The 16,796-nt window shown below is 36.7% G+C and overlaps 1 protein-coding gene across 1 annotated transcript; it reads right to left on the reverse strand.

Moving 5' to 3' along the window:
* Positions 1–1,201: 1,201 nt before the first annotated feature.
* ppef2a (protein phosphatase with EF-hand domain 2a) lies at positions 1,202–12,287 on the reverse strand. Its single transcript, XM_052125333.1, has 16 exons — positions 12,209–12,287; positions 9,413–9,540; positions 9,216–9,270; positions 8,953–9,128; positions 8,642–8,756; positions 8,500–8,546; positions 8,236–8,402; positions 7,973–8,009; positions 7,078–7,227; positions 6,629–6,970; positions 5,248–5,433; positions 3,880–4,022; positions 3,301–3,407; positions 2,376–2,539; positions 2,192–2,279; positions 1,202–2,051 (listed from the first exon to the last, which is right to left on the reverse strand). Exons 1-16 carry the CDS (start codon positions 12,285–12,287, stop codon positions 1,621–1,623), a joined length of 2,415 nt encoding a protein of 804 aa, XP_051981293.1. The 3' UTR covers positions 1,202–1,620.
* Positions 12,288–16,796: the final 4,509 nt, after the last annotated feature.

Consider the following 16,796-nt stretch of genomic DNA (forward strand, 5'->3'; position numbering starts at 1 on the left):
ATTTTAATACAAGTGCTCTGTCTCGGGAGAATCAATCCATATCTTCAGAATTTATATAATAGGCATGGGTTAGAAACAGATTAATATTTTAGTCCTTTTTTACTAGAAATCTCCACTCACCTCCACATTCTTTTTTTTTTTTTTTTTTGCAGTTCATATTCTTTATGTATGTTGCCACCCACTGGTTGGGGCTGGTCAAAGGTGGGGATTTATAGTAAAGAGGACTTAAATATTAATCTTGACAATGACTACAGGAGTGTTGAAACCACTAGTATGGTATTGACTTCTGATGTGAAATAAATGTAGTATTGACAGGGAAATCCCATTAAAAAAATATGCAGTGACTCATGTAAAGACTAGTGTGCTTTGATGTTGCCCTAAACATGTTCAGACCTTTCTCCACCCACACAGTCCCTCCTTGTGTTGACAAAAGACATAATGAACCTGAATAAGTCTGTAGATACTCGAAATCAGAGAGCAGAAAGTCAGAAATAAAGCTCAGATAAGAAAGAATTATGATATAACGCCCCCTTCTGGAGTGTCATGGTAACCAGAGTGAGAAATTATTGTGAAGTTCTTTGTAAAATCTCTAGAGGGAAAAAAACATGGGCTGAGTTATAACAAAATATGAAAAATGTACGCTTTGAAAATGCTTGATAAGAAAACGCTTCCTCGCAGCATAATGACAACACAAAAAGACGCCCTCAGCAAATTATTGTAGCCTACTAAAAATCGATATCAAGTAGGCAAGCAACATACCATCTGAAAACCTTAGCCTTGTGGCTAGGGCCTTGCTAGGGCCTAACATGCGCAGTTGTGTTATTTTTAATAACAGAAACCTCTCTCTTAGCATTATGAAGTCAGCTTTTTAGTTGGTCTGTTTCTAGTGTTTCTGTTTTGCTTAAGAGCACAATGTCAAAACGCCACTATGACTTTATGCATATATATATATATATATAATATGGTGTATTAATATTTACAGTATATATAACACCCTAGCTACCAATGAGCTTTGCCTGCATGTTAGATACAATTATGTCATGATGTATTATTAAGATACTGATGGCTCATTTTGATACAGAATATAATCACAAATTAGTCAGGGCATTCATATTCTGGACTCTTTTTTTTTTTTTTTTTTTGAGGCAATGAAGACAAATTGTAAAAGCACCATTGAGAGCATGTCTTGATCTTCCCCTGTTTCAGTTTATTCATAGTGTCAGAGATACAAAATATTTGTTGAGGCCATTATCCTGACCAGAGGAGATAGGAAAGAGAACATGTAAGAATCCTTGAGATCAGCAGCTTGTAATACAGTGAAAGAAGATGGAGAACATTCATTGGCTGAGTACAGAATATCTACAGTAGGTGCATTTTCAAATTGAACCTAAAGCTAACATGGGTTTTATATTCGGTGAAGAAATCAAGATTCATACATACAGTAGCTCACGGCAGCCCTCAAGACCAGCACTATGTGAAACCCCATGAGATTGAGGCTGTCCACCCAAGAGGGTCCTATACAATAATTACATCCTAATTTGAGCATACCAAATAAAAATTGTCTAGAGGGATACATGCAAATGGGAAGGCTACATTTTACACAATCTAATTTGTCAACAGTTATTGTGGTGGAACAAGAGAATTGTGGCAGGTATCTTCAGTCTGTGAACCTGCAGAATCTGCGGTCTGTGAGTCTGGAGAATCTGCAGTCTGTTGACCTGCAGAATCTGCATTTTGTGAAACTGCAGAATCTGCATTTTGTGAAACTGCAGTCTGTGAATCTGCAGAATCCGCAGTCTGTTGAGTTTCTTCCTCCTGAGGTTGGTCTTGATTTTCTTGCTTGAACATCATCTGTAGACTTCTGCTTCTCTCAATTCTGGTCCTGTCTACCAGCCGAAAAGCCTCCATGAACTCATCAATGTCAATGCTACCATCATTATTTGTGTCTGTGCTGATAACCAAGTCATTTATGGCTTCATCAGAAATCTCCATTTTTAGATAGGCACTGAGCAGTTTCAAAGTCTGACGGAAATCCTCAAAAGAAATAAGACCTGAGAGAAAGAGAAAAATAGGCTCCAGAAACACGTAATAGAAAACCATCCATAGAAAAAAACTATTTTAAGGAGCTAATGGACAAAATGTAGCTCTCATGTTATAAAGTCTAAATAAATTCTGCAGATATTTTTCATACCTGAATTATCTGTGTCTACTATTCTGAAAATGGTCTCCAGGGTGGAGCGATGTCTGTACAGTGTCTCCAGCAACGTCTGCTCAACGTTCTGGAGTGAATAAAGGAGAGATTGGTTTCTGCTAAGTACACACCTGCATTTTTGAAAAGGTAAAAATGATAAAATCCAGTGAGATTCATTCATTACCACAGAGCTTGGCTTTTTAAGGGCAAGGTCACGGAACCAGCAGTAGTAGTTCAGCATACTGTCAGTGGTACCGGACACTAGCTGAGGACGGAGCACTCTCCAGGGAAGATCCAGGTGAAGAACTTGCTCAACTGCGCTGGCCCAGTTGTTTAAAGAGATCAGTCCTGTGAGGACAAAGATAAGTCAGAAAAACATATTCCTTCTCAAGAACTGATCATTTCCCTTGAATTTGATAATGATATAAAATAAGTTTAATGTATTTACATGAGTGGATCGCAATGCTGGTCACATGTCTTTTGTCAACAGCAGTTTCATTGTTCATAATAGGTTTGATACTGCTATGGTATTAAACTGACACTGAAAACAAAACCAGCATCTAATGTAAAGTAACTAGACACCCTATTGTTTTCAGGCAATAGTTCTTATGTTGGCTTGAATGTACTGTTATTCTACAGACAGACATAGTTTAGGGGTTTTTCAAAATCCTTAAACCAAGACCAAAATGTCTTACTGTAACTTCTCCAAAAGCATCCAAGCTTCATACACCAAAACTGGCACAGACCCTCAGGCTGTTCTGACTCAGGTTGCTATGACTTTTATAAATGATTGAAATTATGGTTTTAACACAGCAGGCGATCAAATCTCTGAACGATCCGATAGACTTACATGAATGAAACTTTCAAATATTATTCAAACTATTCATAATAATAATAATATTTTTATCCGTCTCTATTTTTTAGCTGCTTTTTGACTGCTCTCATTTTTAGTGGTAAACATTCGGACAAGGCTTTGTCAAGGAACGTTAACAATCTAGTTGAGTAATTAAATGGTAATATAATCACATCCTCAGATGGCAGACTACAGTAGTACTGTAATGTTAGTAAAGCTTGAAATTGTGCATTTCAGGTAATTGTTTTTATTGTACCTGTTTTCTCCTTATCAAACTCTTGAAAGGCACTGATGAGCTGTGACTTGTGTGCAAACAGTTGCTCTCTTAGGACTTTGAGAGCAGTGTGCTCTGTGCGTTTTACACTGAAACAACATAGATAAATGAGGTGCAGACAAAGTAGAAATGACTATAACATTGCATATACAAGTAACATTGAAAAGTAACAAGTTCTGCTGTAACTTTAAAATCTACTTGTAACAAATCTTAAAACTGAAGTGTGTAATTTCTGCCAAAAAACAACTGTCCGAATACGCTTCCATGTGCTGTTAATCGTACAAACAGATAGTCCCACCACCAACACAGTCAATATTGTTGTGTCAAGCTGAAGGGGTTGCTCAAAACAAAAGGAGCCATTTTTAAAGTGCCACAGACTGTTTACAGTTTTCGAGAAATTTAACCTAGGAATCTCTTCTTAATTGTTGTCTCTGCATATTAAGCTGTGATAGGAGAACTTCAGCTTTAAGTCATACCAAATATTCCTTTTAAAAGTTGGGCTTAAAAATATATTCCCTTAGTTAGTGAAATATGGCTGAAGGTATCATCTGTTTTGATTACCTTTGTGGAAAGTTCAGCCCTCGGGTCATACTGGTAGCCCGATACTGAACAAAGTAAGGCACTAGATCTGGACCCAGTCTGACAAATGCTCCTCTGTTGCTGCCAACATCATAGTAGTTAGAGGCTGAAAAAAGGGTGAGGACCTGAAAATCAAAATAATGGAATGATATAGTTATATCTATCTGTGAAACTGAATCTGGTGAAGCCGGTGACTGACATGACGGCTCTATTTCTCATTCTTGAGTAAGTGTGTGCTTAATGTGTTTATGTATAAGTGTCCACGTGTGCGAGAGAGCTTAAGAGAGGGGGAGGGCAAGGGCGTTTCCCATATATATTTCAGATAATATAAAAACTGTTGTATTGATCAAGTGTTTCTAACTTTGATACAGTTCAAGCCTTCGTTGCTAATGTCGAAAATGTCACGTTAGAACTAGCAACGGAGGATGTGCTGCTTTTCGGCATTGGAGTAACAAGGTTGTGTGTGGGCGGATTTGGGTGCTTTACAAGGAAACATTTTTAGGTCACAAACTGGTAATTACAAGGGTATTATGCTATAAATGTGGAATATGAGGAAATTTCTAGTGTCCCCATACTAAACTATTTTTGAAAATGTAAAAATGCAGAAATCTTTTTGTGAGGATTAGGTATAGGAGTAGGGTTAGTGGATAGAATCTATAGTTTGTACAGTATAAAAATAATTATGTCTATGGAGAGTCCTCATAAGGATATCCACAGCGTGTGTAAGTATGGGGAAGATGAGGGAACTTTTCAACCAAAATTGAAATAAATGTAGGATATTATAGACATTGTTTGACATTCTTAACATATTTACTTTAACCAATGTCTTTGTTTATGTGGTTATTTTGCTGTGGTAGCATGTACGGTGTGTGTGTGTGTGTGTGTGTGTGTGTGTGTGTGTGTGTGTGTGTGTGTGTGTGTGTGTGTGTGTGTGTGTGTGTGTGTGTGTGTGTGTGTGTGTGTGTGAGTGAGACAACACTGAGAGAGAGAGAAAGAGAGAGAGCCCAAGGATGCTGTTCAATCGAAATATAAATAAATGTAGGCTATTATAGACATTGTTTGACATTCTTAACCGATTTTTGTATACATGGTTATTTTGTGTTGGTAGCCTGTACGGCTCTTTGAAATAACTTTCGCGAAGTGATTTGGAACCATTATGGGGTCAAGACCTGGAACTACTTCATAGCCGTGCACACCTTAGAATGTCCATGAACCAATCAGAATCAAGCATTTAACAGACCCGTGGTATAAATATAATTAGTGTTGAACTACATTTTTACAAGCTGCCAAAGTCGCTGTAATTTCCGTTAAAGAAGACCGCCTGAAGCCTCCGATTGTTGCATCACTGACCTTACGATTGTGGCAAAACTCGTATCCGTCCTGCTTGCATTCATGTGAACGAATGATGAGCTGGAGACTGTGTCTGTTCAGAAAGTCCTCTGTGACATCAGGTCCCCAATAACAGCCTCCACCTCTGATCTCATTGGGAACGCAGCCATCCTGAGACATGGGGTCACTCCACAGCAGGTCCAAGATCTGATGCCACAGAGCAGATACCAAACATCAACTTTGCAAAGAAATTGATAGAAGTGCAGGATGTCAAGTCAATGGTTTCACTGTAAACCCTAATATGTTATAAGAACTTAAAATAAATGAGGCAATCAGCTACATCTACAATAGAATGTGCATCTTAACTTGAAATATTGATTAAGCTAAGTCATACATTTTCATGGTACTTCAGTTGTTTCTCTCTTTAGCTGAATTTAAAATTATTATGTAATTTCAATTCAATTACTTTAAGTAGAGGCTTGAACTAACTAGCGCAGTGAATGCCAGCATGCTAAATGCATACTAATTGGTAACATTATTTTTTGAATAGCATTGCAATTGTTCAATGTGTTAAGTAACATAGAACATTCTTAACTTGTTCCTGTCCCCAATCTAAGCTCAAGATCCCCTTCTCACCATAATGGTAACCCCCAAATCTCCAACATCACAGAAACTCTGCTAAATAACACAAAACATTAAACTCGAAGACACATTATATAACACTTAATTTCAACATTCACTCTCCCTGTCAAGTGCCATGTAAAGCATGCTGGGAAATAGAAATCCCCCTCCCATTTTCAGTTAAATTTAAGTTTCAGTTAACTTAAAGAGACTAACCTTACGTTCATAAACTCAAAACAATAAAACAATTTAGGTTAATTCAAATTTGTATGCTTGAATTGTTTTCCACTAAAAACAATTTTCAGGGTTTACAGTGTTTGTGGGTATGTTTAGCATAACTTTTTTTTAAAGGAATGTGACATGCAGTTGACACAGAAAAATTATTTATTCATTGTTTGTTATATAATAACTAGAACGTTACAGGGTTTTCTGGCTTTACATGGTCATGACAAGAGTTGAAAACTGGATAGACTGAACAAAGCTCTGCACAGTCAAGGTTGGTAAAGAATTTTTTTTTATATTTTTAATTAACACATATAATGTTTAATACTTTCAAACATTGTGTATTGTGAAGTTTATTCTGGTGCGATCCATAGACTTCCATTTTAAATGCAATTTTGTAAATGTGGAATTGATAGCATGCCACAGACTCTGTCTATCTAACTTTGAACACTGTACCTAGGTGATGAACCCAAAATCAACACATTTGAAATATTTTGCATCAAACCACATAAGGGTACGATATGTACAGAAGAACATAAACTACTAATAAATAACTAACCTGTTTCCACTCTTCATTGTTGGTTTCTGTGTTTTCTGAAGAGTCAGGATCTGACTCAGAGGACAGGGAGTTCAGATTGTTGTGAGACTTGCTGAAGCAAGACAGGCTAAACTCTGCTTGTCTTCGCCGGACTTCTAACTCCTCCTCAACTGTTCGAGCCACAGTGGATGAGAAGTCTTGGAGGGAACGTCTCTGGAAACTGTCCCGAGAGCAAAACTGTTTTGGAAAAGTCAGGGAGCCCCGTCTGTTCGTACAGAAGATCATCTCATTAATTTCTGTATCAGTATATAGATTACTGCGTGATGCATTTGTCTTCTTTGGAGGCCTCAGGGCAGACGCATACTAAAGAGAGAAAGCAATCACATGCATCGGGTAAAAGAGAAGTTGGCTGATAGTATTTCAACACATAGGTTGGCCTCAACAACATGCTGAACATTTGTTTGACTCACTCTGTGTCTGTCCACTCGGGCTATCAGAGCCAGATCTGTGGTATCTGAAATCCCTCCATGGACAACCAGCACCCGGTGATCAATTACTGTCACTAAGGGCAGCCAGCTGAAGATCTTTTGAAGCAACTTGAGGATACGCTTTCCATGCATCTTAAAGAAATTGAACAAACTTATATCTGAACAAAGACCTTATATCTGAACAAAGACTTTGATTAGACCATGCAATGTGGAACATTCAAATACATTTTCCTCATAAGGTCAAGCTTAGAGGAGGAACATTACAAACAACTAATGAGAGTCCCCAGTTGACTTTGTTTCATTAATGGATGTATTTTTCTGTGCCTGCAAAAAGGTTCTGACTCTAAATCTGCCACTAACCTCAATGGTTCACCTCCAGTCTGTCTGTCTGGCTAGTGCTATATGACCACAGTGTCCATTAGTCATGCTATCTTAATATCATGAAACTCTATAACAGGGAACATAAACATCAATGTCTCAAAGTTTGCCTTTACCAAAAAGAAGCAATACTTGACCATTCTTATGCCCATATGCTCTTACCCTCTGCCTATTTCACTGCTAGTTACCAGTCGCCAATTACAGATTAAAATGCTGTTTAATTTCTTGGAGCCCTTTTGCTGTAATGACAGAGTAATCCTCTTAACACGGACTGACCCACATTCACTGTACAAATAGCTGCAAGAGAACTGACCAGTTTCCCCTTTTAAACATTAAGGCTGCATGTGTTGGACACTTGCAGTTAATAGGTGCTGTTCTAGGAAAGTGTTGGGATATCCCTTACTGTTTCATAATGGAGATAAAGAGCTGATGCCACATGGTAACAAATGTACTGAACTGAAAGAATTAGAGAGCATGAGAACTAGAATTAATGGCTTACCTTGTATTTCCCCAGCACTTCTTTGGTAAAGCCATACCTTTGAATAGGAATAAGTAATTATTTGCTTATAATGTAATAATTGCCAAATTGGAAAGCACCTAGTTTTTAATATAGTAAGATGAGATGTTTTTAGAGACTAATAAAAGTAATATTCCAAAATAATAAAATATTTAATGACTGAACATTGGTAACAATATTTCTAATAAAATATTTATTACTATTATTATATAACTGAGTGCATGTGTTCAGCACATTTCCATTACCTCAGGTTAATTATGTGATCTTCGTGGTTTCCTCGATTAAGATAAACATCTCCAGGATGCACAAGTAGGAAAGCAAACAATATGAGGAGAATCTCTATAGAATCTTTGCCTCTGTCCACATAGTCTCCATTGAAAACGTAGGGTTTCTCCAGTGATGGCATTCCATTCTGGAAGATTTCAGTGGAAGAATAAAAAGTCCATATGTCTGGCTTAGGTTCATTTAAAGACATTGTCACACTAACACATTAAAGTGTTAATACGCACCTTGTAAAATATTAGTAGCAAGTCCTCTAATTGTCCATGTAAATCACCTGTAATAAAGTCCTTTTTATTTTTAGTATGGGCACTATATGTTTTCTGGTAAATTTCCAATAGAAAAGTGACAAAGAATGTGTCAGACACTCACCACAAATTGTGATTTCTTTGCTATGGCATGTAGAGACTCGGTTGATATTTGGCAACCCTCGGAGCAACTTCCATGTTTCCAGAAGAAGCTGAAGAACGTAACGAGAGTGAAGCTGCTGCTTGGAGAAACCAGAAGTGTGCATGATTAAAGACCATGTGTATCAAAAGGGTCAAGTTTTTTTGTTAAGACATTGTTGGGTGTTTTTACTTCATCCAATGTTAAAAATGCTAATATCTACAGAACCTGATCAACATACAACATATTAGTCATACCTGAAACACATATCTAGAGCATCATCTTGGAGCACCTACTTGTTTGTTTTTAAAAGCCTCTACAAGATCAGCAGCTTGATCCATATCCAGTGGAAAGGTTAGCCGTGGGCCAGAGTAGATGTCTGGCACATCAATATTGGTGTAGCTGAAATATCTCTCCCACTCTGCATCTCGGCACACTTCGTTTTCTCTGAAGATATGTGAGATCAAGTTTCCTACAATGAAGAAAATCTGTGATCATTTTATCATGCAAAGGTTTCCGAACAGAGCTATAGATTGTTTGCATGCAACAGGTTACTTACGTTCACTGCTTGAAGGAGTGAAGTTATCTACCAGGTAACCAAGAAAATTGTATAACTGTATAAATTGAGAAAAAATTCATATCATTGCATTTGTTCTCTGTAATCATAAAGATGTATTACAAAGTCCAGCCATCCATCCATCCATCCCTCTGAACATGTTTTGTTCTCCTAGATGCAGATTATTGGGGAATTCTTACTTTGATCTGGTCTTGTAGGTCTGAGTACTCCATGGACTGGAAGATGTTCCAGGTATATCTGCGTCTCATCTCCATGCGGGCCACATATTGCCGGTACCAACGCTGGATCAGCACAGCAGCCTTCATTGCTTTCAAAACAACAGAACAGATTTTTATATTTTAGGTTCATGTTTAATGTTTTAAGTTAACCCTAGAACACACATGTAACCACCTTTAATGCATATATGGGTCAAAAAGACCCAGCAGAACTCAAAATGCTTACTCTTTATAAAGTGAAAAACTATAACAGAAATATGGGCAATTGTCATGTTTGGTGGTAAAATATTAAATGTGAACTATATGAAATAATATGAAATAAAAATATGAAACAACTCTGCCCACACAAAAACTTACAAATCAGTACAATGGACAAGGATAAAAATAGTATAACTTGTAAAATGACAACCTTATGTACTATATATTGCTGTATGACACTATATTTCTATATCACTCTAAGTAGCTATATCGGTTGTTTGGAGTGGTGAGGTATGCTAAAAAAAAGTTGTAAGTTCAAACACACTAAGAAGTGGTTGAGGAGCTATGACCATTGTGCCCCATGAACAAGGCATCTAGCCTCAGGTTGCTCTATGGGGACTGTCCCTGTAATGTTAAGCACTTTGGATACAGCATCGGCTTGCATACTTGCATACTACACATAAATACATATGTGAACATTGTATGTAACATATATTTAATTACATAACAAATGGAAACTGAAAACAATCAATGCATTACAAAAATAATACCAGTGTTAAATGCATAAACATATGGTTTAAAAATGCATTCTGGGGTAGTGATGTAAATTCTCTTATAATTAAAAAAATATTCAACTAAATGTTCAAAAAGCCACTTCATATGATAGTAGACACCTTAATTGAGAAATACCTGGAGTGGTAGATCAAAATACCAATTCATGTAAAACATGATGTCCTAAAATGAAACATTTGGAATTTGTTTTCACCAACATATTCGTCCTGGGATTAAAGGAATATTCTGGGTTCAAAAAAAGGTTAGGCTCTATTGAAAGCATTTGTGTCATAATGTTCATTACCACAAATATTTATTTTGACTCGTTCCTCCTTTTCTTTAAAAGAAGCAAAAATCTGGGTTACAGTGAGGCACTTACAATGACAGTGAATGGGGACCATATTTGGAGGGTTTAAAGTCAGAAATGTGAAGCTTACTGTTTTATGAAAGCATTACATGAATTCTTCTGTTAAATCTCCTGTTTTATTTCAGCTGTAAAGTTTATGGTCGTTTACTGTTTTACAGCATTACGTCGTCATGGCAACAACATTTTTAATTGGCTATAAATTTACACAGAATAGTTCAGTAAGCTATTTTATTACATTAAAATCATGTTTACATGCATATTGTTTACATTTTGTGGCTATATGTTCGTAAAAGTATTTTAATGTTTACAAATTGGCCCATTCACTTCTGTTGTAAGTGGGGGACAAGTCGAAATAATCTTTTGAGGTAATCAACATTATGCCACAAATGCTGTCGATTGAGCTTTTATTGAACCTGGAATATTCCTTTAAAGCTGAAGGGTGAAACTTTTTTCTTCTATCTCAGATTAATATGCAGAGACAACTATAAGTAAGCCATTCATAGGTTAATTTCCTTGATAACTGTAAACACAGTCTCTCTGTGGTGCTACAAAAAAAGTTTGTTTTGAGCCACCCATCCAGCCCGACACAACAACACTGACTCAAACAATAGTGTGAGTTGGAGGCGGGACTATCTGTTTGTTTCATCAACAACAGATGGGAGGTTTATTCAGAAAGCAATACTGAAATGTTTTATTTTATTTTTACAATTCCGTTTGGTGGCACTAGTGGCTCAAAATTACACACTTCAGCTTTAAGGTAATTACAGTATGTGTTCTAAATGTGATTATCCACAGGTCAGCCTTCTAAGATCACACCATTGTTTTTTCTATAGGTGTTTCTTATAGTGTGTACTGCTCAGCAAGGGTAAAATAATGGTTCTTGAATAAGAATTCTGCTTACTTATGGCCGCTTCAGAGATGTGCATGAAAAAGAGAAGGATATGTGTTACAAATAAAATACGTTGAAGACAAGAATAACCTATGTGTTAGGCCTATTTATAATTGTTGTCATAATAATAGCATGAAATGTTCAATAGCAGAGAGAAATAATGGACCTTGCTTTTTTTTTTAATCCCTTTTCTCCCAATTTGGAAAGCCCAATTTCTTAGCAGGTCCTCGTGGTGGAGTGGTTACTCACCTCAATCCAGGTGGCAGAGGACAAGTCTCTGTTGCCTCAGATTCTGAGACAGTCAAAACGCGCATCTTATCACGTGGCTCATTGTGCATGACACCACGGAGACTCCCAGCATGTGGAGGCTCACGCTACTCTCCACGATCTACGCACAATTTACCACATGCCCCATTGAGAGCAAGAAACCCTAATTGCGACCACAAGGAGGTTACCCCATGTGACTCTACCCTCCCTAGCAACCGGGCCAATTTGGTTGCTTAGGAGACCTGGCTGGAGTCACTCAGCACACCCTGGATTCGACCTAGCAACTCCAGGGGTGTTAATCAGCATCAATACTGCTGAGCTACCTAGGCCCCAACCTTTCTTTTCTTAAAATAAGACATCAATTTATCAAGTTTTTCTTTTATCTAAGTATTTCCATCACTTTTATGAAAAAGAAGATTTTAGGTTACTTAATGTGACATATAAGTTGACATTCATGTTATTTTATTCTTGAAGCTAATGGCTTTACCATTGATATTAAATGCAATAAATGTACCTCTGTCACATCTTTTATTGAATTCACTTGTTTTTGTGACTCCACATCCCATGGCTTCTCCTGAAAGTAGAGTATGCAAAAGTCAATATTTCATTGCATAACAATCACATTTGTTTAGTAGTATCATCTTATCATGTCAAAACCTGTATAGAAACGTATAGATCATATACAAATAATAATGAATAATATGGTATATTCACTTCCTGTTTACTGCCCTGTTATATATAAAGAATTAGAACATGTTTGTAATGGTTAAGGATTAACAAGATACATTTAAATGGCAAAATAATCAAGACCTAGTTAAGTAATAAATTAGACTGATATTTTAATATACTGAAGTATATCTTATCAAAGGTGTGATAATGATGAAAATATTGCAAAGCTGACATTAATACAGGCTACAGCAAACATCATGGTATTGCACATGTTAATCAGATCCAGAGAGTGAGTTAATCTTGGTTTATTCCTCTCTTGCACTGACTACTCTATCTGACCTAAATCCTCCTCTTTACAAGCCAGACTACGTCAACACACACCTGTGCTTCTGTGAAAGCCCAGAAGCTTCAGTCTGTCAATGGTGGCTCTGCTTCACTCCAAACAAGCTTTCAGTTCTATTAATTCATATAATAGTTTTATATGAAGTATTTGATAAACTTTTTATAATATTTAAATGTTATGGGGTATCTCCCCATTTTTAAAATCAAGGCATCATTCACAATACTGTACATTTAAGTGTTCTATCTTTAGAGGGTATCCTGAATAACGAGATTGTTATCCAGGGATTAAGGACTCATTGGATTGTTTGTATGTAAATGAAGTGATTCATTTGCTGCCCAGACATCACAATAATATAGTGTAGAATAAGGGACACACTAGCTCTGAGGTTAAACCATTTAAGAGTGCTGTTGGCAAAAGCACATATGACGTGGACTACTGATCTTGTTTTTTTTTCTTTTCTTTTCTTCACAATAAAATGAAGGCATGCTCATCTGAAAACTATTATATAAATACCAAATGAAAGTTGAAAACATGACAGATACTATTTTAATTTATAAATTATAAACAATTTAAAAAAATAACCTATCTAAATTCCTCTGGTCCTTGCCATATAATATAAGAACTGGTCTTAGGTTTCATGCTTTTATATGCAGATCGATACTGTTTTAATGCCTTTAGTTAAAAAAAAATCTGCAGTAGGCCTATTATGAAAGGCGATGTGAAAAGTCCCAGCTCAATAGTTACATTTTCTTTTTCATACATAACAAGCCATAACATTTGCAGAGCCTGAGGAGTGGTAGAACTCACCTGATGGATCTCTTCTAATCAAGAAAAGATTTATTTCCTCAGCATGTCACCCAAATGAATGTGCCTGCCTGTCATACTCCATTGGTGCTAGAGGTAGTCAATGTGAAGAGTAGAAATACAAACATGTAAAGACAAAAGGAAAACATGGTCACAAGTGTTCCCATATCCGCTAGATGTATCTTCAATGTCCTGACCAAAAATCCAATATTTTCAGTCAAAGAAAATATAGGACAGTGTATACAGCTCCTTAGCTTCGAATTACAGTGTTTGTTTCTCTGCTTCTTAATAGTCTTCTGCTGCTTAATTAAGTGAACCAGCCCCAAGGGATTAGGGTAATAGCTTGATGCGACTTTGTTAGGAAATGGCACTCTTCTAAAGGGCAGCCTTTGGCAGCAGATGGAGATGTATGGAGGATGCTGACGGGGTATTAGCCAAGGTTGTGAAATATGTGTTACAAAAAATAGAACTGATGTGAAAGCATTTCTTGCTTTATCATATTCGTACAGTAATATATATCACATTTGATCATGATTATAATGAATGTAAGGGGGGGCGGGGGTGCGAGTGTTATATCATCTGTCCGGGGGAGGAGTGGGGCGAGGGGAGCCTTCTCTAGAACCACCATGCCGAGGACCCCCAAAAAAGATGCTCCCCTTTCAAGACCCCCTTCTTAAACGGCTACACATTTTGATGTATTAAGACCCATTTATAGTGTGTGACAAAAATAAGGATAATACAATATTGGCTTTAACATCGTCATTGTAATAAAGATAAAAGAGGCTATTTAAACATTTCTGGAATTTTTTATTTATTTGTCTTTGTTTTCTAGCCACTATTAGAGTAATATTAATTTTAATTTTGTATTACAACCCCCAGTGAACAAGCTAAATGCGACAATGACAAAGAAAATCCCTAGGTAGATACAACTGGTAATAATGCTAAATTCAATAAATGTTCACTTTTTTATTTCATTTTATTTTGTACAAATTTTTTATCTCTGAAATTCTCAGTGGACCCTCTAGAATTCGCTTATGCCCCCCTGGAGGTCCCCAGACCCCAGTTTGAAAACCCCCGCTCTAGGCCATGGACGCATATGGCTAACATACATAATTCAATTTGAAATGTAAAATGCAAAAAGGCAGTGAATTTCTTTGTTTAAATTGACATTTTACATTAAGGGAAATGTTTTATTTTAATTATATTTCAGGATGTCTGCGATCTACTGAAATAATAAGAGGGTGTCTATAAAATATTGTAGGTGTAAGTAATCAATGTGTGATGAATTTACATTTTAAATAAAAAATATTATACTACATTTAAAATTATATTATATTACATTTCAAAGATAAGAAAGAAAAAGCACGATTTTTGTGAAGGGCAAACCTGTTGAAGTGTTTACCAAATATATTGTTCTTTGGATTTTTACGTAAAATATATATATTTTTTTCTGAACAACAAATAATGAACCGCACCAAAACCGTGACCCTAAAACGGTTAAACAAACCGAACCGTGAGAAATTTGAACTGTTACACCGCTAGTGTGTATATATGTAACACACACACACACACACACACACACACACACACACACACACACACACACACACACACACACACACACACACACACATGTTGTGTTTCCATGTTTTATGGGGACTTTCCATAGACATAATGGTTTTTATACTGTACAAACTTTATATTCTATCCCCTAAACCTAACCCTACCCCTAAACCTAACTCTACCCCTAAACCTCACAGAAAACATTCTGCATTTTTACATTTTCAAAAAACATAATTTAGTATGATTTATAAGCTGTTTTCCTCATGGGGACCGACAAAATGTCCCCACAAGGTCAAAAATTTCGGGTTTTACTATCCTTATGGGGACATTTGGTCCCCACAAAGTGATAAATACACGCTCACACACACACACACACACACACACACACACACACACACACACACACACACACACACACACACACACACACACACACATTAGGCTACTGTCCATGTGCCAAAGGCTAAAGGTTTTAAAATGAAGGTAAAGCAACAGGCAGGAAACGAAAATGACTGACACTTACTCGATCACTTCATATGCTGCTTTTCTCCCAAAATCTTTTTTTTTTTTTTTTTTTTAAATAAAAGCATGTCATGCAGATTCTTTAGAAGCCCATCTCTGATAGGAAGGCACGTCCAGACTGATGTTTACCACAAATCTGAAACTTCATAGTGAAGATTTGACCCTAACTGTCCTTGTGATCTTGTCTTGACACATTGCCTGTTGTGATTTAATTTGGCATTAAAGTAAACCAAACGTCGCCATTCACACAACTTCTCAAAACAAGGGTGAGTCTGAGTATTGTGACAACAACTCATTAACCACAAGGGGGAAGTGTTCCCTCACACGTTGTCATGCTTTTATGCATTGAGGATGAACACTGCAGTCAGATATGTCAAGTTTATGTGGTGTGGGCTGTAGTTCTGTTCGCTATAAAGCTCGATTCGTCCTATTAAAGTTTTTGAAATAATACTCTCGCAATGGGCCCGACGAGGATCTAAAAGTAAACCTAAACCTAATATGTGCACTGTCGCACTATCCCATTGATACCCCAAAATGAGCGGCAAAATGCGGTGTGGTCACGGCCTGAGGAAACGATATTCTAACTAAGAGCCGACGAAATGAAACAGGACTATATGAATATTTGAATCAGTGAACTTAAATAAGCGAATTAACCCTCAGAGACCCAGCATAGCAGAACTGCAACATTTACAAAAACGATAAATTATATATAGCCTAATATTCAACTAATCTGAGTTTTTTTACGGAAAGAGCCGGAAACCCCGGGACAGATGTTTTGCGAATAACTTGATTGTAATCTATATAGCGATGCAGATCTGAGTAGATCACTGTTCGCTGAAACTGTTCGTGCTGAAACTCTCGCTAAACCGCCTCATTACCTTCATGTGGGTCATCATGATTTAATACGATTTTTTTTTTTACGAGTACACATTTTTTAAAATGGAAAAAATAACTATGTGCACATTTAACTATTTACAAATAATAAGGACTATTGACATTGATGATATCTTTGCTGGTATAATAAAAATAATTCGAATTAGTTTGGGGTGAAATGTCACCTGAGTACAAACTGTCAGTTAGAATGACAAGGATCTGTAAAGCTTTCATTGCTGTACTTTGAGGATATTTTGACGAGAACTCTTTGAAGTAGTTTAAGAAGTTCTGAACGTTTTCT

Source organism: Xyrauchen texanus, chromosome 4 (genome assembly GCF_025860055.1).
Source record: "Xyrauchen texanus isolate HMW12.3.18 chromosome 4, RBS_HiC_50CHRs, whole genome shotgun sequence".
Classification (NCBI taxonomy): domain Eukaryota; kingdom Metazoa; phylum Chordata; class Actinopteri; order Cypriniformes; family Catostomidae; genus Xyrauchen; species Xyrauchen texanus.

Bases quoted from the DNA above. Each gene is read 5' to 3' on its own strand.
- ppef2a (XM_052125333.1), bottom strand. From the start codon at position 12,287: ATGGGATGTGGAGTCACAAAAACAAGTGAATTCAATAAAAGATGTGAC. The intron at 9,541-12,208 runs GTAAAGCCATTA...TTGTTTTGAAAG, and splicing joins TATTGCATTTAATATCAATG to CAATGAAGGCTGCTGTGCTG. The intron at 8,547-8,641 runs GTGAGTGTCTGA...ACTTTATTACAG, and splicing joins CAAAGAAATCACAATTTGTG to GTGATTTACATGGACAATTA.